Source organism: Hippoglossus stenolepis, chromosome 5 (genome assembly GCF_022539355.2).
Source record: "Hippoglossus stenolepis isolate QCI-W04-F060 chromosome 5, HSTE1.2, whole genome shotgun sequence".
NCBI lineage: Eukaryota > Metazoa > Chordata > Actinopteri > Pleuronectiformes > Pleuronectidae > Hippoglossus > Hippoglossus stenolepis.
In genome coordinates, this window is record NC_061487.1 from 4,215,004 (window position 1) to 4,241,199 (window position 26,196).

Consider the following 26,196-nt stretch of genomic DNA (forward strand, 5'->3'; position numbering starts at 1 on the left):
TTTTGCATACTGAGTCGAATGCCACCAAGCTTTGAATACATAGAGGAACACCTCTTAATGCAGCAGTGGTGGCCACAGCTTTAGGGCTCCATGGACTGAGTCCAGCATGTCCTTATAAGTCCACAGCCCCTGTTTGGAATAGTTACTGCATGAGTAATATACTAATGTAGTGATGGGTTTGTAGAAGATCTGTCTCTGGGTCAGCTCTAGGTGAGGGTAGAAGTTGATATTCAACATATAGCAGTGATGGTGCATCAGTAGTAATACAGCAATGACAATGTTTGTGCATGTGAAAGTTACAATAAAAGATTCTAAGCAAAAGAAAGTAGGAAAGGTTATGTGATAAATTTATTTTTGCATTTAACGGGACAGGAAGCTTTCAGAGTAAAACTCTGTTTGATAATAAGCTTTTAGACTATATGCTTCTGGGGGCACAGTGGTGTGTTGGTTAAAACTGTCATCTCACAGCAACAAATGGTGTTTCTGGGGTCTTCCTGTGTGGAGTTTGCGTGTTCTCCTTGTGTCTGCGTGTTTTCTCTGGGTACAGCCTCCTCCCACAGTCTAAAGACATGAAGATTGGGGTTCGGTTAATTAGAGATTCTAAATTGAACCTAAGTATGAATGTGAGTGTGAAGGGTTGCTTGCCTCTAGTATGATGGCCCTATAATATGGTGACAACCTGTCCAGGGTGTACCACACTGCTCACCCAATGTCAGCTGGGGTTAGCTCCAGCCTGACGCGACTCGAGGATAAGCAGTGTAGATGGATGGACGGACTATATGCTTCTTTTGAACCCAGATGAAGATCAAAATCAAACATTCTCAGACTCACCCTTGATGACTCACCCATAACAATTATTGAACCCCTCAGCGAGAGGAATGTGTGTGCTTACAAGTGTACGTGTGAGCAAGCACACTTGGTGTTCAGTTTTCCTAACCTGCTTATTTTTCTGTTGATTTTGTGTGGTTCCCAACCACCTGTCTCCTCCAGAGCTGTGTGTATGGTGAGAACAGGACATCCATCCAGTGCACCACGCCCTCTCTAGCGAAGCTCGCCCTGCAGCCGCCGGTGTTTACCAAGGTATCGTTCGTCCTGGATGGCTTCTCGACAGACCAGTGGGACCTGATCTACGTGGAAGACCCCCTTTTCCAGGACCCCAAGCTCACCTCCAAAGACAACAAGAGCATAGTGGAGCTCAAGGTGAGAGAGCTTGTACAATTGAAACCCTCATGACAGGTAGTTGTTGTCACGTTTTGTCTCTTTTCCCTCACGTCAATGTTTGATGCTGCAGAAATAGCAAAGATCAGAGGTGTTGATCAGCTAGAGCAGTACTAGCCTGCGTGGGCAGAACCCTCCAGAAACACAGGACACCTGCAGAAACTCCAATCATGCAGTTTAAGGTTGTAAAGAGAAGAAAGAAAATCTCTATTTAGGTGCTGTAGCAAATTTCAAACAGTTAAGATTTGCTTCATGGAACAACACGGGCGAAATAAGAGCTGAACCGTGTAATATCTGAAACCAGAGTACCCTGCAGCGCTCTGCAGACCCTTACAGATATGCTACAGGTCTGCAATGTGATGCTTGCAGTGTTTATTTAAAGGTCCACTGTGTAGGATTCACAGGATCTATCAGCAGAAAATGGATATCATTTTCATAATATTGTGGATGGAATGAATTTAATTTTTGTTTCCTTCAGATGAGTAGTAAATAATAACATCAGGAGCAGGTATTTTTTTAGTCTAAGTTGCACTGCCATGTTTCTACAGTAGCCTAGAATGGACAAACCAAACACCGGCTCTAGAGAGGGTATTTTGCCACCGTAGATTCTCACACATGCTTGGAAAGGGAGGGTGAGGCGAGAACGACTTCACCTTTAGATGCCACTAAAATGCACACATGCTAAACCTTTAACAGACGACTCCATAGATTCCTTACTTTACTTCTGTAAACACCATGTAACTTTATTAGAAGTCAGTGATGTGGTTGCAGAACTTTAATTCATCATATGGAGCCAGGTCGATGTTCGTTCTGCTGGTCGCTGCACTTTGCTTCCCAATCCACACATTCACACGTGCAGCCATCCGCAGTTCAGGTCAAGTTGGGAAGGAAACAATACTGAAAGAAAAACAGGAAGTGGAGTCTGTTTCCCATCGTTTACACCCCCACTCCGACCTCCACGTCCCTCCTCCACTGCCCTGCCTCTCTGTGTATTCTCTCTCTTGACGTGCATTGTTCTGGCTGCCAGGGTCAAAGCTCTTGACATATTAATGCTGCTTTTCAAACAGGCCACCAAAGTCCCCAGAGTCTGTTTTCAGAACACAATGAAATACATATTTCTCCTCTTTTCTTTCTTTCTCTTCTTTGTCAACAGCAGCTTGATGGTTTATGGCAGCTGTGCTGAACCTCTCACTGGGGATCTATTTTTTCCCTCCTTCTTCTTCTTTCTCTCCTTTCCCAGACATGACCTTGGCCCTGATGCTAAATCCACCAAACTAACCTCTACCCCCCCTTCATCCTTCCCTCCAGCCCAGACAAACCCCCAGTTTTTACCTACGGGGGGACGGTACCAGGCATCGTACCAAAACATGCCACATTTAATGCCATCTGATAACCCTGCTCTTCTCTGGCCTCGACTAAAGGGAAAATTGCTTGGTTCATTTAGCCCCATCTGATAACTGCAGGCCCAAAATGGCTGTCAATAGCAGACAAACAAAGCAATATTATCTCTGACTGGCATATTAACACATGATGGAACCAAGCTGTTGACTCTGGCTTGTGGCCAGATATTCATCGCTGCTGATCAATTAATGTTGAGCGTGAGAAGCATCTCACTTCCAATTATCATTATAACCATTTATTTAGATTGACTGTTTTGCTGTCAAGACTTTGGATAACTTTAATAACTCTTCTGTGTGTTTTGTACAACATTGTCACACCCACAGTCTGGAAATGCAGTGTGAGGACTGTGTTGGAGGAACCCGTTAATGTGTTTGTGGGAGGTTTAATTGTGAGCAAGAGGGTGAATTATTGCGTTTGTCGTGCTGTGTGTGTGTGTGTGTGTGTGTGTGTGTGTGTGTGTGTGTGTGTGTGTGTGTGTGTGTCACTGAGGGAGAGAGAGTGTGAAGGAACAGGTGCGAGCCTCCACTCTGTGTCAAATTGGAAAATCCCAAGCTGTCACGCAAGGAATGTGATCATTCTCTATATTACCTCCTGCTGCAAGTGTGTTTATGTATTAGTGAGTGTGTGTGTGTGAGAGAGAGAGGGACTGAAGAAACAAAAATAAGTGAGGAGAGAAAGAGGGGGATCAAGCAAGTCTGAGAGTTAATGGAGCAGACTGCGTTGTTCTTTCACAGATTCCTATCAAACTAGACACACTCACTAACACAGTTACACACACACTCAGTGATGTGGACAATAGCTGTGTGTGTTTTCTGTCAGACCTCTTTGTTGTTCGAGTCACAAGAACTCAGCGCCGACGAGTTCACTTCACACTCGCTGTTCTGTGCTTCGCCTTCAACCTGATTCTCTTCACTGAGGATACTTCCTCTGCACTTTTTTTGCTTCAGATTTGGAGCAAAAATTAAAAGCCAGACTTAAGTGTTACACTTTGTTAGCCTGCAAAATGAGAATTGTGACATTTTAGCTGTTGCATGATAGTTCAATCTGTTGATTTGTAACTTTTTGGACGTCGCATATATAAAACTTCATATTCAGGAACTAGAATGGCACTCAGGAGACACACTTATTGAAATCAGTACCCTAAATGTGCCAGATTGTTTTTTTCATCAATATCCATTCATTTTTTCTCTGGAAATATTTCAAAACACCCTGATCCGGATTCGTACCAAAATTCTAAATTCTTCCTTGTGTCGTGTTCACCCCTCCACCAGGTTTCATGTCAACTTGAATGATGATAATGAAGAAAATAAACCATTCAAATTCATGGATTAAATGTCGATTACCATGGTAAAGGCCAGAGTTTTGACACTTTGAAGCCCCTGTTTAGGTCACTATCACAGACACAGCTTATTGAGTGTGCACCAAAAAAAATGTGACAACAGACTTTCATTTGTTCAATGAGGTGTTTTATTCAGCATTCTTAATAGTTTCTAAACCTTTTACCATGTGAGAGCAATGCTCTTTGACCTTCAACAGCAATCGCTCTCTGCAATGCTGGTATTTTGTTGCTACTGTGTTGATCTCACATCATCTTTCTTGTTTCTCTCTCTCTCAATCTGTTTCCTCTTCCCTTTACTCTCCTCTTCCCTTTTCTGTATTTCCTCCAAACTTCCTGCCTCTTCCTCCCCTTATTCTCTCTCTCTCTCTCTCTCTCTCTCTCTCTCTCTCTCTCTCTCTCTCTCTCTCTCTCTCTCTCTCTCGCCTTTCCTCAATGCAGGGTGACCGGATGGACAGGGAGGCGATGAAGTGTCAGGTCCTGACTGTTTCCAATCACAGCTGTGAGACTCTGACTCTGGTGGGAAACACTCTGGAGTGCACCGTTCCCAACGAGCTGCAGACCGCCACTGCAAAAGAGCTGCAGGTGGAGGTGAGGCACACAGATCAAACCCTTTAGGCCTTTTATCGTCTCGTTTCTAGTTAACATGCACTTTGGCACAAACACACAAATAAATATGTAGCTGTAGACACAGCCACACAGAGAGGTTCAGAGACAGGTGTACAGCTCAGCACGTACACCTGTACATACGTCAATGTGCACACCCACAGATCCTGTGCACCGCCTCTCCGACAGTTGGTCAATAAAGTCAGTTTCTTTAATTATTACTTCCCTGTAGTCTAAAGTAACACCCAGTTCACCACAATTTTACATCCACACCCACTCACACACACACAAACACACACACACTCCTTACTCCTTTCAATAGATATCTTGTTCCAGCTCTCCTGCATGTTGACAGGAGAGAAGCGTCAGAGTGTTTGAAGCGGTGTTTGGATGACAGTGCAGGGTGTGTGTGTGTGTGTGTGTGTGTGTGTGTGTGTGTGTGTGTGTGTGTGTGTGTGTGTGTGTGTGTGTGTGTGTGTGTGTGTGTGTGTGTCTTTCTATAGTTATTATGGCCAATGTTCACAAATTCAAAGGATTGTTTGAGGGTTAAGACTTAGGCTCAACCCTCTTTCACCCCTTCTCCCTACCCCCTAGTCCTAGCCCTGCGTTTTGCGTGATCGCGTGTAGGGGAAGGGTGTCCCAATTCTTGTTGGGGTGGAGGGGTAGGGGCAACTGTTAGGGCTATACTTGAAACAGAGATTTTTCAGACCAACACTCCAAACCGAGGGCTGTGAAAATTTCACAGAATGCCTTGTGAATCACTGGCAAGATAGCTGCAAAAGGGATTCGATAGACCCTTAAATGTCATATTTTCTCTATTATAAGGGTTAAAAAATTATGATAATGATTGTAATATCTTAGTTTAATATGGTTTCGATGAATTATCGTCTTTTTTTTTTCACAACAACTTTTAACACCAAAAATCGCTACGGTTACACCTGCCCATGTCTTGGTAGCTAGCATGCTAACCTTACATCGTGATTGCTGATTTATGCACGATAATCCCGTATTTTTACATAATTTCCCATCCCCCCTTTATGAAGATACACGATATACTTTAACTAGCTTATAGCAGCGAGGTTACTCAACTTAACTAATCCTCTAATAACAATGCATCTTGGCAGGGTTGCCTTCATACCACTGCTAGTAGCCTGAAGCAGTGTGCTTTTGATTTATAAGTGAAATAATGCAGCGCATCCAAGCTTTTTAATTTCCATTGGATGAATGGTTTAGATCAGCGGTCAGCAACCTTAGGCACGCGTGCCACTATTGGCACGCGGCGCCATAATCATTGGCACACAGGCAATTTCTTATTCAAGAAATGTTCAAAGGTTTTGCCGTCACGCAGCCTGTAGTATTTAGCTTGATTGATGTTAACACATCCCAGCAACTAGGTGCCAGTAATGCGGCACAGGCTGGGTGCCAATCGCCATTAAATAAGAAGAAGAAGAAGCCTCCCAGCCGGCGCTGCTCGCATTTCCCCACATGAATCTCTGTGAAGTGCAGCCGTTTAGGTGTATTGGTGATGGCATGCCCGCTAGCTAAAAAACGAAGGTACGGGCATTTCAGCCCTCATGGGCAGAAGACTATGGCTTTGTTTTTCGTAAGGATCGTGCTGTGTGCACGTAATGTTTTGAAAATGTTGTGTGCCGAACGTCCAGTGTTAAGCGCCACAAGGGAAACAAGGCATGAAAGAAGTTTCAAAGATCAGTCAGACAAGGGAGAATCAATCAAACGTGCAGTGTCCAGGTATGGGAAGCAAGTCAACTCTCTCAAAGTCTTTGCCACTGCCAAAAACCATGCGACTGAAGCAAGCTTTTCGCAATTCTGAATATGATTGTGGTTGGTGGGGTTAATGACAAACGTATTATTGCAATCATAATGAGATGAACATGTTTCTTTAAAGTGTTGTTCTATATATAGCCAATATGGATGGAATAAAATGACAAGTCTGTTGGAAATATGAATGTGGTTCAATAATAAAACTTAATATTAAAAAAATATTGATACGGCACACTAATTAACAAGACAATTTCACATTGGCACTTATTGTCAAAAAGGTTGCCGACCCCTGGTTTAGATTAAGGTTAGGCATTTAGTTGTGATGGTCAAGGTTAAGGAAAGGTGCTAGGGAATGCATTATATCAATGAAAGTCCTCACAACTATAGAGAGACAAATATGTGTGTGTGTGTGTGTTTATGCTGCAGGTTATTTAAATTTGCATAGCAGTGAATTGACTCATTGTCCTTTTGGACAGAGGAATGCACGGTTACACAGCTTACATAAAAAACAAGTTACTTTAAATCAACAAAACACAAGATTCGCTCTCTGCTATACTTAGGCTCCTCCTACAGCTGGGATACGTAATTCACTGTTGTAAATACGAGATGCTGTACACAATGGGAACCTCATAAGCAGAAGAACCATGTTGAGTTCTACTCAAACATGATGATTTTGAAGCTGTTATTTTTAGGTATAAAAACTACCTAGTGTTGCTTTAAAACTTCCCCCAAACACCTCGCTGCAAAAGAAATCTGGGAACTCAATTTTCCTTTTTCATGTTCTTGAAACAAGTGTGGAAAAAGAATCTGCCAACATGTTGGCATCATTCTGACCCTTATCCAATAGAAATTAGATCAGTTTAAATCTCTTTAAGCCAGTGCGCACATCTGTGTCACCCTGTCTCATATTCACTATTTCATAAAAAATACTTGTAAGCTCAATAAAAGATCAGATGATGTGTTTAATTTGATGATTTTTGTGGCGATGGCAGCAGATTTAACGCCTTTAACCCCAGTTCTGTGATCACAAATATGAGACAAGAAGGACGAGAGGTTTGGGTGTTCTGCATCACACATATACTCACACATACAGACACAGCAGAGATCCATTAAGCCGCAGCTAATGCATTTATATGAAAATTCCCCTTTGTTTATATTATGGGGCTCATAGAAAGGATTTCAGCAATAAAAGGTTTCATATCACATCACAGCACCTGCTCCTGAGGAGGGAGAGGCCTGACTGCCTCTCAGAAATAACATAACACACAGTGATGATAGACGGGCAAAGGCTGTCCCAACTTGACTTAATATCTTTAAATTTTACTTTATTTATTTTCCCTTTAATGATGCACAGGTTGATAATTAATAATTAATAAAACAAAGTGTTGACTTTGTCGTGAGAGCTCTCAGAGGGCAGTGACAGGATCATTCTGCCACATTGAACTCCTCATCACAAACTCTAAATGTAGTTCATGGAAAGCACCACATTCCTTCAGCGTTCCAGATCATTGGAAGGAAACTTCAATAACTCTCTAATGCAATCCCCTTATAAAAAACAGAAAATACAGCTCAGGGCGAATTTATTACGCAGTGTGTTGAGTGACGGGGCTCAGCAACCAGCTGCCTCATCACTTGAATATAAGTCAAGCATCCTGAGTCGTGAGAAGAGCAAAATGTCAGAAACTCAATACACAACATGTCTGAAAGTTAATGTTAAAGATATTTGAATAGAGACGGATCTGTTAGATATCCCATGCACGACGAGTGTGAGGGCCACTGAAAGGGAATAAATCAGTGATTTTGAGAATAAAGTCATAACATTATGAGAATAAGTCGTAAATCTACAAGAATAAAGTTGTAATATTAAGAGAATGAAGCCATAATTTTAGTCCATGTGTCATTTTAGAGGGGGAATATAGGAAAAGCTGACCATGCGTTAATTTTCTTGCTTTAAAATGAGGATTGTGGAGCTTCCCACTAAGTTATTCTTATCGTAAAAATACTTTTTTTGCTCATCAGTATGAGTATCGGGTCTTTGAAAATATTGTGAAAGAAACTCAATTCTGAAAAGAGTAACATGCAGACTTGAGGAAATTGCCTCTTTTGTGGAAGAGCAAGGGATGTCGTCGTCTCTCAAGAAACAATGAGATTGGCTCAAGATGTCGGCTCCAGAAGGAGTGGAACAGGAGTTCTCCATGCTGCTTACCGCCTTAAAAAATGATATTATGACTTTTTCTTGTTAAATTATAACTTTATTCTCCTGGTCTTACTAATTTCTCTTCTCAATTCTCATAATATGCAGCAACAATGCACACTGGTTACACGTTATGATCAGTAAAACACTTTGTACTATCCTATTGTTATAAACTTTAGAGCAAAAAAGGTTTGACCACATGTTTCTGGCTCTGCTTGGTTCATTTTGATTCTTTCCTCGAGATGACGGCCAACACGTACAAATCTAAACCCCATTTCAACACATCCCCAGCAGCTAAATTACATCTGACAGCAGGAAATATGTCAGTGAACATCAACAGTGAATATCAGGTTTTGTTGTCAGAGAGGAGCGAGGGTTTCAGGAGAAACTACTTTGGACAGATGGTTTCACAGAGATAAAAACATCATTGGAGAGGTACAGCATCTTGTTTATAGAATGTGACAACAAGACTGTTCATGAGCAGACCTGTCGTTCTACACTGACTATTGACAAGATACAATCCTCAGCGACCCATCATTTCCTCAAGTCCTGGCTCAGTGTCAAAGGGATGTCAGGAGACATTACTTGGAAATGTATGAAATCTAACTGAAGTAGATCTACTTGAGGCACATGTAGGGAAAGCAATGTCTGTAGATGAAATGAGTCTGGAAGTACATTGAACATCACCCATTTCTTATATGCACTGGTTAATATCCTATACGTGGCTGATTTTTGTTCCTTTCAATAAGTTATATATTGAGTTTCTCATTAAATTTAGCATCTGCATTTGCAACAAACAACTCACCAAACACCCTAATAGCTTATAAGCTTGCATATATATACATATATAACCTTTATAATTCAAGTTGATATCAGATGCTGAGCTCCAGACATCCTCATGTCGTCAAGATAATATCCAGTGGTCGCCTTCTGGCAAAACACGCTCGTGCTCCAGACCAGACGTTATCAGCCTCATCACTGTTGACTTGTGAACTGCTCTTTAGAAGAAAATCCTTTATCTCTGGCGAGGCTCAGCCAATATCCTTTAGCAACACTAACCTACACACACACGCGCACACACACACACACACACACACACACACACATTGATACAGCTCCTACCTCCAGACATGCCCACATTTTCAAATTTATACACACACACACACAAACTATCCCATCTGCAGCAGCAGTAAAAAAAACTAATTTCCACTAAACCTAATAATGGTAGAAGCAATATCACTGATGTAATCTTCCCCCGAGAGTGAGGCAACAGACTGATGTGTGTGTGTGTGTGTGTGTGTGTGTGGTTGTGTGTGTGTGTGCATGCGTGTGTGTGTGTGTACGCGCGTTACATGTGTGTGTGCTTATTGCATGCCATACAGTATATCTAAATGTCCTACTCAAGGCTTTTAAATGTTTGTGCTTACACCATATAGTATGTAGTGTATCAGGACAGCACTCTTTCCTACAGTACTACAAAGCAAACAATAGCTCTAGAATGTTCTGACATTTATTTTGTGTGCTGTCCTCTCCTCTGTTCATTCAGCCAAACACCATTAAGCTGAGAGTGAGCACATTATCTGCATTTCATTTCAATTCCACTGTGCAGGAGTTTGGAGTTCCACTTCATAGAGATAACTGGAATTGTGCCATTTGACTCAAGCGGGACATTCTCGTCACATAGAGCAACTATGTCCAACCCTTACTTTAATGTAAGGTGATCTCATTACCGACTGGTAACATGACTGCTCACTATACAGGCTGGCAAAGGATGACCTGGGGATGCCACTCATCTACACATGTCCAAGTGTTTTTGAGAGTAACATGTAATATTAATATGTAATGCTTGCTATTTAAGTTTATAGTGCGTAGACATGGAGTATGCAGGTGAAATGTACCCAGCCCGGGGCTGATCTTGCCAGGCCTGACCTCTGACTTCACAACAGGATGTAGGATGCTGCAGTTGCATTTAATTCTTGTTTTTAACATCTACATCGTTCACCCTGTGCCCCTCCACCCCCCACCCCTTACCGTTTTACCGTTTGCAGTGGCGTCAGGCGGATTCTATCAGGCACCTGGGCAAGGTGACGCTGGCACAGGAGCAGGACTACGTGGGCCTGATCGTGGGCTGTGTCTGTGTCAGCCTGCTGCTGCTGCTGCTGGGAACGCTGCTGATGTGGAGAAGAAACAAACACATTGACGGTAAAAGCAGTGGTGGGGTCAGAGGGTCAAAGGTCACTTCATGTCTGCTACTGCCTTTGTTGTTAAATTACAACTTTTTTCGCGTTAAATTAAGACTTTATTCTCATACTATTACAACTGTATTCTCATAATCCTGCCACTTTCCTCCCAATTATGATTATTTTTGTAATATTACCACATTATTCTCAAAATCTCTGTCATAGTAAAGGTTTGTAAGTTCAGTGAATGCTAAATATTTTGCAAAAAACTAACAGCTAAAAAAGTTAGAAAATGCATTATGCAGTTTATGATTTGTACCTAACCTTTGTAGAAAGTTAGAGGTATAAAAGATATGATAAAATAAAGATTTAAAAATAGTGTGTGTGTGTGTGTGAGGCATTGTAACTTGAGGTCAGTGTGTCTCCTGTGCATGTGTATCTGCTGGGTTTTGTTTTGCCTGGTGGGTTTACAGTATGTTTGTGAGTGGGGGCGCACTGGCGGAACGCTTTGCCTTTCTTAGTAACTCTCTCCTCTCTCCCCCTACTCTCTATCTTTTATCTCATCCTTTCCCCCTCACGTCTTTCTTCTCTCTCTCTCTCTCTCTCTCTCTCTCTCACCCTCCCTTCCAAACTCCTCTTATCCATCTCATGTCTCTGTCGTTCCTTCTTTACCGCTCTTCCTCTTTCCCTCCTTCTCTGTCTCTAGATCTGTCTGAGGTGTGGTATGATGGCCGGGGGCACATCCAGCATCTGGACAGGCTGGCTAACGCAAGGAGCGTCAGCCCCACTAATGAAATGGTCTCCCACGAGTCAGTCGACTATAGAACAACCCTGCTGGAGGGTACGTCAACCAGATAAGCCCCTCCCCTCCCCACCCCGACCTGACACTGTCTTCTCCCCCATCTCACCTCCCTCCCTCCCTCACACCTACCTGCTCGCTCCCTGTGGGGCTGACCACTTTGCTAGCAGTGCATGCCTTATGTGTTTTTAACTAACTTGTTTTGTTTTATTTATTTTATATATTTTGGATCAACTAAGCTGCTTTCAGACATGCACTGAACTTCATCATTACCGTGCAATGGAGTTCACTGAATGCTCAGCATACAAACAAACACAAACTGCAAAACACTGAACCCCGCAGATCCTCCATATTTGGTCCAGAGGAGGTGCATACAGTATGTGAACACAAAAGTCTGAGTGAGAAAGTCCGTAGAAGGTCAGGAGAAGTCAATGTGTGAACACAGCAGGGGATCCCCCGCTGGATTCACCGTGAGTTGGTGGGGGGTTGATGATGCTTCGACACACGCAAAAATAAAAATAATAGAAAACAACGATTTCTGGGTAACTAGTTCCTACCTGTCTCTGCTGCACCCAGCTGCTCAACCTCTCACCATTCTCAAACTCATTTTTTGTTTTCATCACAAGTGAGCTGACTAATCTTCAGGCCAATCTCCTGACTGCTGCCCGGTGTAATCTGAGTCACCTGTGGTTCTGGTTCTCTCTTAGCTCGGATCCTGAGAGAGTGAGGGGGGGGGGGTTCCTTGTGTTATGATCGTGAGAATGATGGGCAACGCAATTTTCATGCTGCTTGACAGCGACTTGAAAGAGCTCAAATCTGAGAAGGTTTCTAATGAGCTGTTGCTTGTCCTTTGGGAGAGTCACCATCAGGAGCTGAACGTCCTTATCTCAGTTTGCCATTTATTTTCCTGTCTGTCTTCTGTTCTGGCTCTTAAGATCGAATATCGATCATTTTGCTTATAGTTGCTTTGCGTTTATTTTTTTTCCCACTAACAACATCAGAGGAGAAATCAGAGACTTTGTTTTTCCAGCTCTGCCCGCCTCCATCGTAGTGTCAAGTTGCTCTCTGCCTTTGTAGCAAGCCTTCTGTGATCGTGTAGCAGACCTTGACCTCTGGAGGCCTCGCTGATACAGTCACTAACCTTACAGCACGTATCCTTTGCTTCTCCAGATCAGGGCACAGACAGGCCAGAGACGTGCCGAGGGGCCCCTCCCATCTATGGAGGCAATGGGGAGCTGCTGTCTCCCAGGCTGGGGATACTGGGTGGACGAATGGGGATGGGTATTGGGATGGATGGCGAGCTGGTGTCGCCCCTGCTGATGGCCCCGGTCCACATAGATCCATCCTGTCTCCACCCAGACCTCCTGAAGGAAGTGCAGCACGTGGTGATCGCCAGAGACCAGCTGCTGCTTCACCTCAACCAAGTCATCGGCAGAGGTCAGTCCCACAAATTCTCTTTACTGGTGGTTGAGCTCATTTTTTTAATATGACATGTCACTGGGTCTTTATTGTGATGGAGTATTAGGGCCATGTTGCAGAAAAAACTAATCTGAAATTAAGAGAAAAAATTTTAATATTAGGGGATAAGGAGGACATTTTATACTTTTCTAAAAGTTGTAATATTACAAGAATATAGTTGTATTACTTTATTTTCCATGTTAGGGCCATGTTGAAGAAAAACTCTTCAGAGATATCAAGAAAATGTAATGTCTCTCTCAGACTCAGCTGATGTCTCAGACCCAGTTTAAACGTAGTTTATTTTTAAATGACCGCCACAATATCAGGTCACCACATCATGATACTTTTCTTAAATTACTTGCGTGCATTCATTCATAATTCAGCTTGTTCTGATTCTGCGGAAGCAGCACGAAATTGGATGGAGGTGGCCACCTCACAATTCGCTATGCAGGAAAAACCTTGTACTCGTACATTCAAATTCCTATGTCTATGTTAAATTGATCAGACATTACTCTAGTTCTTCTGCATTTTTCTGTCCGGTGTTTTTTTTTTGTGCTCTTCCTGCTGTCTGCCCACTTCTTTTTCCACTCACGCTAAATAAGAGGAAATATAAAATGTGTCATTTCCTATGCAGTATTTTGGTCTGGAAGGAGCGATTCACTGCTAATAAGGCAGACTTTTATCGAGTTGGAGACATCTATGTATAAAGATGTATAAAGCGCTGTGAAAGCGTGCATACAGAACTGTGCAATCATTAATCCCAGTGCGAGTGCAGGCACATTATCACAAGACGTTCATGATGCATGAAGATGATCCAGTGACTGGGATACTGTGCAATCACAAGCATCATAAAGCAGTTTTTTTTTTACCACAGCTACAAATGGATGTGCATAATGAGAATATAATATTAAAAACCAAAGGGATAAAAATTCAATTAGAAATGAAAGATGATATTACTTATCAGTTTACTTATCTTAGATATAACACACACTCAAACACTTAGCCTGTTATCCTCCATGTATTTCTCCTGTTCCACATTGTACCACAAACCTGGATTATGCACAGTTGTGAGTTAAGTATATACTACGACTAAGTATAATACTTGCAGCAAGTTAATTCATTGTGATGTTTTTTTTTTATTTGATTCAGTGTTTATCAATAAAACTATTGGTGCTACTAAATTCGTCAATACAACTTTCAGTGCACCACTTCGCTTTAAAGCTGCATCCAAGCTACACATTCTCCTCTTTTTAAGTCCATCAGACTTTGTGCCCCACAATCTATTTTAGCAACCAGCATCTTAAATTATCTCATTTTTGACCTGATTTTGTTTCCTCACAAACGACTCCTGCTCGGATACTAGAAACTGTTGTGGAGTTATACGTTTGTCCAGTGCTCTCCCATATAATTTGGCATTCAATTTGGGATTTACGTAAAGCTATACAAAAGCTATAGTCGCCCACAAAGAGCTTAATTGCCTGCTTTATCAAACCGCGAGGTGGACTCGCAGACACAAAATCGCCTCACATTGTGACATTTAAGTAGGTGGCTCAGACCCACAGATCAAATTCAACATCAAGAGGAGAGAGACCCCAGAAAACAGCCCTCTGCCCCCTCAGCTGAATTATCCCCCGAAGAAAAGAGCCTGGATTTCGAAGCAGGATTTTTAAAGTGGCGTAGGATGATTTGTTCACAGCTAGTATTCCCAGGGTCCTTTGTAGGGAGGCGTAATCCAACACCCTCAGCCATCTGCACGGACGTGATAGGAGAACGCCGCACTCATTTTATTCCACCCCTCCCCGTCTGGGGCAAGACCTCGTGTCTTAAAGAAGAGATGTAATTCAATAAAATGCTCAATAACTCAATGGGGTTTGGCATAGGTTATTAGCTGGGCTGGGGTATTAATGAATAAAGAGGCGTACTGTGTTACTTGAGGGGGCTGATTTAGTGTGAGGGTGATGGTAACTTTAGAGAATCAGAATTAACCATCATGTGTGTAAAAATCTGCGTAACACACTTAGAGGGGTCAGATGTGCTTGTTTTTGCCTGAACCTGCAATACAGGTTTTTGCCTGAATACACGACAGGAGATCCTCCTGATGCTTCAGCTCTAAACTATGCATTATATTATGTCTAAACAGTGTATGGAAATATTTGAATATGTACTGTAGGTGACCCTCAGTGTACTTGCAGCATCAAAATGAATGTGCTTGCTCTATTGATGTTTCTCTGTCAGGTGGCGGTGTTTGTCACAGTCTCCCCAATCAAGCATCATAATTTATGTCCGGGCTCCACTAGGCTATTTTAACATATTTAATGAACAGTGTGAACATTTAACTGTCAGGTTTGTAGGTCTTTCAGTTTGAGAGCAGGACGTACTGATTTCACGTTGCTTTTACTCAAATAGCCCCTGTTTGTGCTCAAACTGTGCGCTTGCACTCAGATATTTTCTTGCTTGGACAGAGATTTCTTTAAGAGTCCCATATAGGAGTGCATGAACCCGGGAAAAGTAACCGCCCGTACTGGGGACTCTTTAAGGAGTAAAGCTAACATACCTACAATGAGAGCAGGACAATTTCATTTGTCAACACTACACCTGACATAGAAGAAAAAAACCCAAGAGCAGAAGAGAAATGTGAGAGCATACATTTCTCGCCCACACAGTAGCAGCATGACCACGAGGAAAAGAGCTGAAGCTGGAGCGAAGGAAATCTGTCCAAGCATCAAAATATCCAAGTGCAAGCTCACAGTTCGAGCACAAGCAGAGCGAAGCCAAGAACAAGCAGGGGCTATTTGCGTGCGAGTGCAGGGCTTTGAGTGAAAGCATTACAAAATCTGAACGTGAAATCAATAAGTCCTGCTCTCAAACTGAAAGAACACGCTATTGAATAAAGATGGGGGACTAATAGTTTAGGGGGCACAAGTAGTGCAAAGGTAAAGTTTCCACTTGACACAACAGAAGAAAGGATTAAATTCCCAGTAATGGCACCTCCATCTTGGCCGTGGTTTCCAAAGAATTCATAAGACCATGATTGGTGGATGACAACTGTATGGAGGGAGGTGGGAGCCAGAACTTCCCTCCAGGTTGAAACGCATTACTGACGGCTTAACAGCACTCAGACGTGTCAACTCCACAATGCATGTCAGAAAAAGTTAACTTCCTGAAGTTCCAACTGATTCTTGCCAACTTACATGGGCCTGGCAGCCATTGTTCACCTTTGCTTTGCAGCTGCACCTCATTGTCTTTTGGACTGAAAGTGGTGCATCTCACATAACACTGTGTAAAATGGACCTGTCTTATGGCAAAATGTTGTTCTGAAGCTCTTTACAGGTTTGAACACAAGCTTTTTTGAACGCTGACAAATTCTGGCTTTAATACGGCGAATCATGTTGTAACCTGCAGGTCACTTCGGTTGTGTTTTCCATGGAACTCTGCTCGAGCCAGACGGGCAGAAGCAGCACTGTGCCATCAAGTCCCTGAATCGTAAGTACAAATCCCCTTTTGTCTTTAAAAACAAGGGGAGTGACAGCATTCCTCTTCATCTGCACCCTGTCTCATACGTCTACAGTTCTCCACACAGTCATCTATACAGGTGCTATACCCTGTCCAGAGGCCAGGAAAATAGGCTTCGTTTTCCCTCGAACAACCACAGGAACACTGTTTGCTAAATTTTTGCAAATAAAGGCACTTTTTTTTTATGAAACAGATTGAAACGATTACGCGAGGACAAACTCCAACATAACAAACAAACCAAACTAGCTGGGAAATAATACAGCTTACCTAACTAAATTAAACAGGAGAGAACAGAAATGGCAGTCCATCCCCTATATTTAACAAGGTTTAAACCTCTGGGTTTAACAATGGCTTTGGTGTGTAGCTGATTGGTGGTTGAAGAGATATAAAACTGAGCCTGCTTTCATCTGCCTGCCAGCGTAGCCATCTTGGTTGACTGGAATATCTGCCAAACAGCCAATCACCATCAAGCGGGGAAACAGTCCACCAACCACATCCTCACACCTGTACACAACATTTTGCATTCAAGCATGCTAGCATACACACACACACACAGCCACACACCTAACACAGAGACGTTCAAAAGAAAATGGTGTATCAAGCAGCTTAGCATTACAACCCCAAAAGTATTCTCACAGTTTTTCGGGTGAGGGACTCTACTTTTCACATGCACACGGTCTTGTAGAGATGATGCGTGTAATGTTGATAGAAAACCATTTTCAGTTAATGCCTTGTCCTAAGCTGAGGCTAAACACGCCCTGCTGCATAGGCGCTCTGACTTTAAGTCCATCCATCTTTCCAACATCTCTACCACTTATCCTTTGAGGGTCATTGTGGAGCTGGAGCCAATCCCAGTTGACATTGGGCGAGAGGCGGGTTACAGCATATCACAGGGCTGACATATAGAGACAAATGCTTACATTCATGCGTTTTTTACAATTTAGTCTCTAATTATCTAAGCTCCCTGTCTTTGGACAGTGGGAGGAAGCCAAGAACCCAGAGAGATCCCACACAGACACAGGGAGAACATGCAAACTCATCACAGAAAGACCCAGACCAGCCTTCGGGTTCAAACCATGAACCTTTTTGCAGTGCTAACCACTGCACCAGCGTTCCACCCTTTTACTAAAATTAGCTTTTCACTTATTTATTTTTTTCCTATAGGAATAGACTTGTTTAATCTAGCATGACAGGAGCACACTAAACACACCCTCTCCTTGTCCATACATATTCACATCCAGGTATAATTACTGCATCCTACATCCACTCATATCACATACTTATTGCATTATATCACGATGCTCCAATAGCATTAGGGATCTCATCTCATCAGTGTGCCAAATCCTTTTCAGCTTCACACAATGGTGATGAATGAGTGTCTGATGGTTAGGACGGCAGTAGGGTCCCGTCTAATCATGTAAACTGTCAGTTGGAGCAGGGAGATTGATGCTGGGACGATATGGAGGGTAGACCCACGCGGTCACAAAGAGCCACCAACCACAGGGGGAATGGGACTGTCTGCTGGGTCCCCTGGGATTTGAACCTTTTATTAGGTTTAGTGTTTTCCTCAGGCACCATGTCATTGTTTTGGGTTTTCCTTTGGCTTAAATTATCCTAATTTAACACATTCTGTCCCTCCAAAATAAAACAAGGGGGAGGAATATCCATCTTCCTCACTGCAATAATCTTTTTTTCCTCCCTAACTGTCAAATCAAGGCTCTTAAAACCAAATGTCACCTCTTTCTGTCTTCGAGTTCTGTCCTCTTTAAGTTGAAGGCCAATGGCGGGTTCCTCCAGGCCTAAAGAGCTTCCATCTGTAACCAGATTACAGCAGAGTCAGCCGGGCTAAAGTGCAGGGCACCAGAGGCTGGGATGCAATTGGCAAATGGGGATTTGGTGTGGGTCAGGTCTGTGTGAGAGTATTCAGGGAAGGGTTTTTGGTTTCCATCATCATTCTGATTCCCCAAAGATAGCCTATATGAGGAATGACCTTGTCAGTGATGTCAGGACAGTAGTCTGAGCTGTCGTCATTCCTGCCCTCTACTCACTCTGCAATTCTGACTCTTGGTTGGAAACTTTCCACCTGCAAAATGTCAAATATTTGTAATGTAATAAGTTATTTAGAGTCTATACAAGGGTTCTAGAAAAAGGTATCATGATGATTTGTTGATTGTATTCTTAGACGTTTTTCTTTTTTTCCCCTAAGGTATCACAGATCTTGAAGAGGTGTCCCAGTTCCTGAAGGAGGGGATAATCATGAAGGACTTCAGCCACCCCAACGTTCTCTCCCTGCTGGGTATCTGCCTGCCACCTGAGGGTTCACCGCTGGTGGTCCTGCCCTACATGAAGCACGGCGACCTGCGCAACTTCATCCGCGAAGAGGCACACGTAAGGACTTACTGGATAGATGCATGTTGTGAATCTCTGCCTACGTACACACATAATCCAGGGGCCTGTACTACGAAGCATGATCTGTGGTTATCGAGGTAACTTCAGATTTAACTTTTCAGTCCTACGAAGCTGGTTCACTTCTTACTGAGGTTAATCATAATGGGATCTTGTGCTGAACCACTAACCTCCTCCAGAGCTCCAGATGGAGATAACAGTACAGAACCTGTCAACGACTGAACTGCTGTCCAATCAGATCACTGGAAAACTAGGGTCATCGATCTACAGGATCCTGACAGGGACAAAAGAGTTTAGGCTACAGTGTAGTGAGAAATAATTATGGTCAGCAGATATCTTTAAAGCTGCGTGGAATAATTTTTCTGCTCCTGACTTTTCACATGTCCACTCTGGTTTTCAAACAGATCAAGAGTTTTTCACAGTATATAAATCGATCATGTTTATTATAGCTTGAATTAAATCAAAGATCCTGTGATTCCCAACACAATACCTGACAGTGTTAGTGTCTAGTGATCCCTGCAGATCAGAATAACATGAGGAGAAATAAACAGATAAAGCCTCTGATGTCTTTTATTAGAAGAATTATCTCCACAGTTAAATATTTCTCATGATTATAAATGAGCATCGCTTTAACTTTTTAAATCTGCAAGACGTGTTCATGTTCATGCATGTTCATCATCAGACAAAAAAATAAATAAAATAGTAATAACCTCAATAACATTCCTGCGCTCATTTACGGTTTATCCTTGGGCTTAAACTTAAAAGTTAAAAATTCATATCTACTGCTTCTTTTCTTTTCTAGTTAGAGTAATTTTATCTATACTTAGATTTAAAATGATGATACTTATTTGATCTTCATTTACGTTTTACTTTGTTGAATGTCACGTTTTGATTTTAATGCAACCAACTCGACCAGCATCATGGTTCTGATGTTGTCCTTGATAAGTAACGACTCCACCACACAGTTAACTGAGTGAGTTACAACCAGCATCGTAGTAGATATTATCTAGGATGGCTGATTTCAGGTTAAGTGAGGCGGGATAATGAAAACATACTCTGGGTGTGTTGAACTCACTTCTGCCACTTCACTTCTGTGAGCTGATCGCTTGTCTTTTCTCCAGAACCCGACAGTGAAAGACCTGATGGGCTTCGGGCTGCAGGTGGCCCGAGGGATGGAGTATCTGGCCAGCAAGAAGTTTGTCCACAGAGACCTCGCCGCCAGGAACTGCATGTGAGTTCACATTCATTCATAAGACATTCCATCATATGTGTCTTACAAATAGAACAAACTTAAATATGTCAGGCTGAGATACACTAACATGCATTTGAGAAGAGAGGTGAATGGAACAAGTCAGAATAGAACAGAGTGAAACAGGTTACTGCTTAGAGAGAATAAGAGTTTGTTGTCACACAAATGAAACACAGAGTAGAATTCAGTACTAGAAAGTAATTGTTCTTCTTCCTGACAGGTTGGATGAAAGCTACACAGTGAAGGTGGCAGACTTCGGCTTGGCCAGAGACGTCTATGATAAAGAATATTACAGTGTCCACAACAAGAGCGGAGTCAAGCTTCCTGTCAAATGGATGGCACTGGAGAGTCTGCAGACGCACAAGTTCACCACCAAGTCAGACGTGGTGAGAACTCAGTCACATTTGCACTCTGGGAAATTCAGATTACAAAGATATAATGGACATAACCTCATAAAAGTGTGTTGTTATTAAAAAGACAATCGTGAGATGGGGAGTTAATTTAATTGTTCTTTCTCGCAGTGGTCGTTTGGCGTGTTGCTATGGGAACTGATGACCCGTGGAGCACCCCCATACTCTGATGTGAACTCCTTCGACATCACCGTGTTCCTCCTGCAGGGGCGGAGGCTGCTGCAGCCCGAGTTCTGTCCTGACGCACTGTGAGTGTGCATGCGCACACACACACAAACACACACACACACATGCATATATACATGTATGTTTTTCACCTCCTTGAGCAATGCGCTGCTGCTCAATAGGTGTGAGTGATATACTGTGGAGGGAGGGAGGAGGGAGATGGATTCCGAGATCAGGAGAGAGCCGCTGGGAAAAAACAGTGAAGGTGAAAGAGCTGTATAAATAATGGACGTCATAAATAATAATCACTCCAGTTTAGACCATCCATCATCGTCAGCGAGCGTCAGGAACACACTTACGGCGGCTCAGCCTTCTCAGTCAAGCGTTAGGTCTCTTCAGAGCTTTGGGTCAAATAAAACTCGTTTTTTCTTGCTCAACCGTAAAAGCTTTAAACGTAAATTGAATTCCAAGTGTAGTATTTCTGCTCTATTTATCTATTTTTGTTGCTAAGCACCTGTTGCTGTGGCAGCTGCAACTAAAGTTCACCTATCAAGTGTTGGCAGTGCTGAGCTGACATTATTTTTTGTCTGAGTGCGAGTTTGTTTTCTTTGGAGCTGCTCTCATCAGAGTCTGCCAGGAGAAACCTGGAGTGATAAAGCATCACAGATACAGAGTGATTTGTGCTTGGAGTGTTTCAGCTGAACCCACTGGTTCCTCTGAGCTGAACTCCAGACACAACCTTTAGAAAAAAATGATCTTTTCTGTTGATGACATACCTGACGCAGCTGCAATAAAAGGCAGCTTCTCTTTTTGTGACAGTGATGATTGATGGAAACAAGCAGATCATTCATTTTTTATTGAAATGTCCCATCAAATCACAGCAGCCGAGTGTTTCAGTGTCAATGAAGCGCACACTTCCACTCACTCAACATGGCAGTATCTGAATTATCCTTGTCCATTAAACTCTGGCTCACTGGTGCTGTGAAACGAATGCCAAGTGTGACCTCAGGCTGTACAGATAACATCCTGACGTACACTGCATGTCTGTGTAGTGTGTGTGTGTGTGTGTGTGTGTGTGTGTGTGTGTGTGTGTGTGTGTGTGTGTGTGTGTGTGTGTGTGTGTGTGTGTGTGTGTGTGTGTGTGTGTGTGTGCGCGTGTGGAAATTAGGATGGAGTGGGAGAGCTCAGGTGAGGGGAGGCTGAGGCCCAAAAGTTCCCAAGCTATATATTAAACAGACATCAGGAGGTGATGCACGTCTGCAAACATTCCCACAATTCCTCAGTCCTGATAGTTCACAGGGTGTTGTAATGAAAGCAGTTCCTGGCAGACACTTTGTTTGTGTGGTAATGGGGCCATTTTTCATAATTTTTAACAATGATAGAGTCGCCCTGCCAAGTTAAGGGAAAAAGGCAATATCAGATATGTCAGAAGTTTTGTTGTAAAATGATAACCAAAAAGTTAAACTTATCTTCAAGACCTGTTTAAAACAATTAACAAACCTTTTATTTCTCATACACAAAACCCGTTAGAGGGAGAAATCATTTATAATAGATTTTTAGGCTGCTGAGTGATGATGTTAAATGGCCTTTGTAGCATTTGGAACAGATGGAGAATATCCTCAGTACTCATATGGACACTTAATGCTAGCACCTCAAAAATGATGATTGTGTGTGTGTGTGTGAGGATTTGGTTCAGGATTGTCGTGAGTTTATGTTACAGCTCTTCTTGAAAGATTTTCCGTTGTATGTAATGGACTTTTACCTTGTTTTCCTTGTGTTTGGATTTCTGGATTTCTGTTCTGTGTTTGGTTATTTGTTTGCTCTTGGAGTTCCTCCTTTCCTGTTTTATTTTTGAAACTCCTTGATTTTGCTTTACCTCCTGTCTTTGTGCTGTTTCCCACCCTGGTGATCGTAGACACCTGCTCTGTGTTTCACCTGTGTTCACTCCTCCCTGCAGCCTCCCTTGTGTATATGGTGGCTGTGTCTGAAATCACCCACTCATTCAATAACCCCTACCTTTTGCGTAGTACTTGCTGAAACGTGACAAGAATGCACCCCAAATTTTTATTTACTAATTACTATTAGTTTAATACTGAAATAAGCAAAACACATTAGGTGTAGTCAAGCACTGAAGTCCGGCCTGACTTTTGTTTTGACTCCTCCCTCTTCTCTCCTCCAGCTACACAGTGATGATCGAATGCTGGCATCCGAAGCCGGAGCGCCGCCCCTCTGTCTCCGACCTGGTGTCGCGCATCTCCGCCATCTTCTCCAGCTTTAGCGGCGAGCACTACGTGTTGCTCAACACCACCTACGTCAACATCGACAAGATGAGCCCATACCCCTCCCTCCTTGCCTCCACCGCCAACACTTCCACCCGGTCCTTCTCGTCCTCATCCGACCCAACCATCTCCAGTTCCCTGCCCTCCCAATCCCCCTTCCTTTGCCACGTGGAGCGGGACTGCTGCACCTGAACGAGGGAACCAGAGGGAAGGAGGGCAGTTGGAGAAAGACTCAGAAAGAGAGCAGGGAAGAAAGCGAGGTGAGGAGATGAAGAACTACTGTATGTACTTGCAAAACACTGGACACTGTATGCTGAGGGGAAACAGTTTTCCGAGCTTTGACTGGTTGCTCAATGTACATAGATCCTCAACCTTTGACCTTCTGAAGCATTGCCAAACGTCAGGAGCCTCCGTGGACTGACTTTAACGATAAACCTGTCTGACCTTTAGTCGACCCCAGGGAGCGGGAGGTCAGCCTTCCTGCGTCTTCTACAAGACAATTACAAGGCACAGGAACACCTCCGTTGAAACTCTACAGCGGACAAAGCCACTGTCACAGGAGCACAAGGCCATTCGTCAAACACCCCAAAAAGCCCCACTGACTGCTGTGCCCACCCTCACTGCCAGAGGGATAGATTTCGTGATTCTGCCGTTGTGCGGGTGGCGTGTGCTTCGATATGCGGATGTGGCTTGGACCTTTTTCGCTGTCTGTAATGTGAATGTTCGACAAATGGCCATGCATAGTGTCGTATAAAGGATTTAACACCTCCACACACTATAAACTAGACTGTATGCCAGTTTCATACACCTCAGAGACAATGGCGCCTGCTGTGATAGATTTAGCTGCCTCGGGTGAGTAAACTGAGGCAGGCTGCAGATCAATAACAGCAGGTAACACGGGAATGGACGTGTAGGTGTGAGGTGGGATGTGTACAAAGAAAAAAAGAAACTGCTGCCTGTGTGCAGGTCACTGGATGCTTTGTTTGTAATAATTATCTTTGGATAATTAAAAAAAAGAAAAATCACTGTCTCGCCATGACTCGCATGTTTGGAATCCCCGGATGTTTCTGAAGCAGCTTTTATTTGCTTTTTGTTTTTAAAGCTGAAGCGTCCATCATGTCCAAACACTACAACTCTGACAGCAGCATAACACTTCAGAGCTTTGAGGTCTTCTTTTAAAGAAAGAAAGCAAATGAGAATCATGTTCTCTTTTTTTTGGTCTTAGTTGCTCTCACTGTTTCACTTAGACAAAAGGCTCGGAGCCAGAAGTCGGTTAGTCTCATGTTTGGTTCGTTTAACCATAGACCTAAAAAGCTTCTCTGTCTTCAACACTTTTTCGATTACGTAACGTTTGGTCAACATTTCACTAAAGAGCTTGTTGTCTCGAGTCAAACTTCTACCTCAGAGGTTCCCTGTGGTCCCATGGTTCAAACCCCATGAGCAAGCTATGTGTCACTCTATCTTTATGACGACTGTGCGTTATGTCCTGATGAAGAAATATTTTATTGTTAAAGACCAAACCAGAGTGTTTGCAAATTTTTGCTTCATAACTACAAATAATGAGTATTTTCAAAATCCATAATTCAAGTCATCGAATTTTAAATGTTCGGATATTAGTACAATATAGAAATTGTTTAACAGATTCTTGAAACTTGTGTAATCCATCACATTTGTCTGTTTGTGTTGTCTGCATTGTGTTTAAATGCAGTTCTAAGGGTTGGGCTGATTCATGATGATCAATTATTGACAATTGTAGATTCCAGCTGATATTCACTTTGCATTCTGCTCCTCAGAAGGTCCAAGATTCCAACTTGGGATATTGTTGTTCTGACTTTGATATGTTAATGTGCTTTGAAGTGGTAAACGATGTGTGTTGTAGCATTTTAACAACACATTAGCTATGTCACGATTCAGAGGCCATCTCCTTCAAAGGAGGAAGTCTACGTGGCCCATGAAGAAGACGGTCTTTGTGGGCCGAGTAGGCTGTGAAGGGCAAACTGAAATGAGACGGTTTACAGAGTATCTCCGTGAACAGCATCACCAGCTTGCCCCATCCTTATTGCTGTTGCCTAGCAATTAATCCGTGGATAGGTTGGCCAGAGAGGGATCCACCCGTTGGAGCCCTCATTGCTCTGGGGTTAAAGGATGCATTTGTCAGCCGCATTAAGAGTAGCCTTCTAAATGGGACAGTCTAGTTGCACTGCTGTGACGCAGTCGGTCTTCTATCGGCCTCCAAAGGATGCAGCCCTTGAATTGAGACACAGCTATTTATGCCTAAAATTAAATCAGAGCTGAGTGTAAAATTATGTTAATTAATGTATAAGTGATGACGTCAGCAACTCATTATTCCACTAACAATTTACTAAAAAGAAATGTTATAAATTTACACACAAACTACGTAATATACCAAAGTCCGCCTTCTCCAGCTCATTCTTTGTTCGTGTGATATATTCTGATGGGTTACACAGTTCAAGACATTTTCAAGAATCTGTTAAGGATTTTCAAATTCTAAAGAAACAAATGTGAAATCAAGGCTTCCTAGGACCAGACAAAAAAAGGGAAAAAATAAAGTTAACATAATTTGTTGTAAATGGGCTAAAAAACACAAACCTCTAGTGTGGTCAATGCCCCCTTTTCTTTCCATTGTGTAATAAATGTTTTTTTAATCTGAGGGGCTGCTGATGTGAGTGGGCCATCGACGGACAGGTATGAATGTTTGCTATGACAAAAAAATTGCTGTACTATATATTTTTGTATTGGTGATGAACCTCTTCTTTAAATCTGCTCCACGAAAGTGAACAGTGCCGTGAACAATGAACACAGCCACTCATACAATCCTTTTGTCTCCGAGACCAATCTCTGCCATTTTGTAAATAAAGAGGAGGGATCTGTGTGGGTCTGTGTGCGGCGTGCTGAGCCGCGCAAACACGTGGCTGTGTGCTCCTGTAGCCTCTGATCATCACTGCCAGATCATAGTGGGAGCAGCGAGGAGCTGAACAAACGTGAGCAACGCAACACTCAGAAGACTGCTGTCACTTTGATCATGTGATTCTACACGACTCACGGCCTGTGCTTAACACTGTCTCTTCTATGTGTGTGTGTGTATGATTTGTCGTCTATTAAAACAATTCTGAAGGTACATGTTCCTATGTAATGTCAAATGGGCTGTCAGTGTAATAAAGCTATACTATCAGAGTTAA

General features: G+C 42.7%; 1 protein-coding gene across 1 annotated transcript in view; it reads left to right on the plus strand.

The window, feature by feature from the left end:
- met (MET proto-oncogene, receptor tyrosine kinase) overlaps positions 1 to 26,196 on the plus strand; it is a 74,130-nt gene extending 47,934 nt beyond the window's left edge. Inside the window, exons 11-21 of the mRNA XM_035156804.2 lie at positions 991 to 1,200; positions 4,397 to 4,546; positions 10,586 to 10,739; positions 11,424 to 11,558; positions 12,687 to 12,953; positions 16,377 to 16,457; positions 18,694 to 18,875; positions 20,015 to 20,124; positions 20,363 to 20,528; positions 20,664 to 20,800; positions 22,897 to 26,196. Of these exons, the coding sequence (XP_035012695.2) occupies positions 991 to 1,200; positions 4,397 to 4,546; positions 10,586 to 10,739; positions 11,424 to 11,558; positions 12,687 to 12,953; positions 16,377 to 16,457; positions 18,694 to 18,875; positions 20,015 to 20,124; positions 20,363 to 20,528; positions 20,664 to 20,800; positions 22,897 to 23,188 (1,884 nt within the window). The 3' untranslated portion in view covers positions 23,189 to 26,196. The remainder of the gene's footprint in view (positions 1 to 990; positions 1,201 to 4,396; positions 4,547 to 10,585; positions 10,740 to 11,423; positions 11,559 to 12,686; positions 12,954 to 16,376; positions 16,458 to 18,693; positions 18,876 to 20,014; positions 20,125 to 20,362; positions 20,529 to 20,663; positions 20,801 to 22,896) is intronic.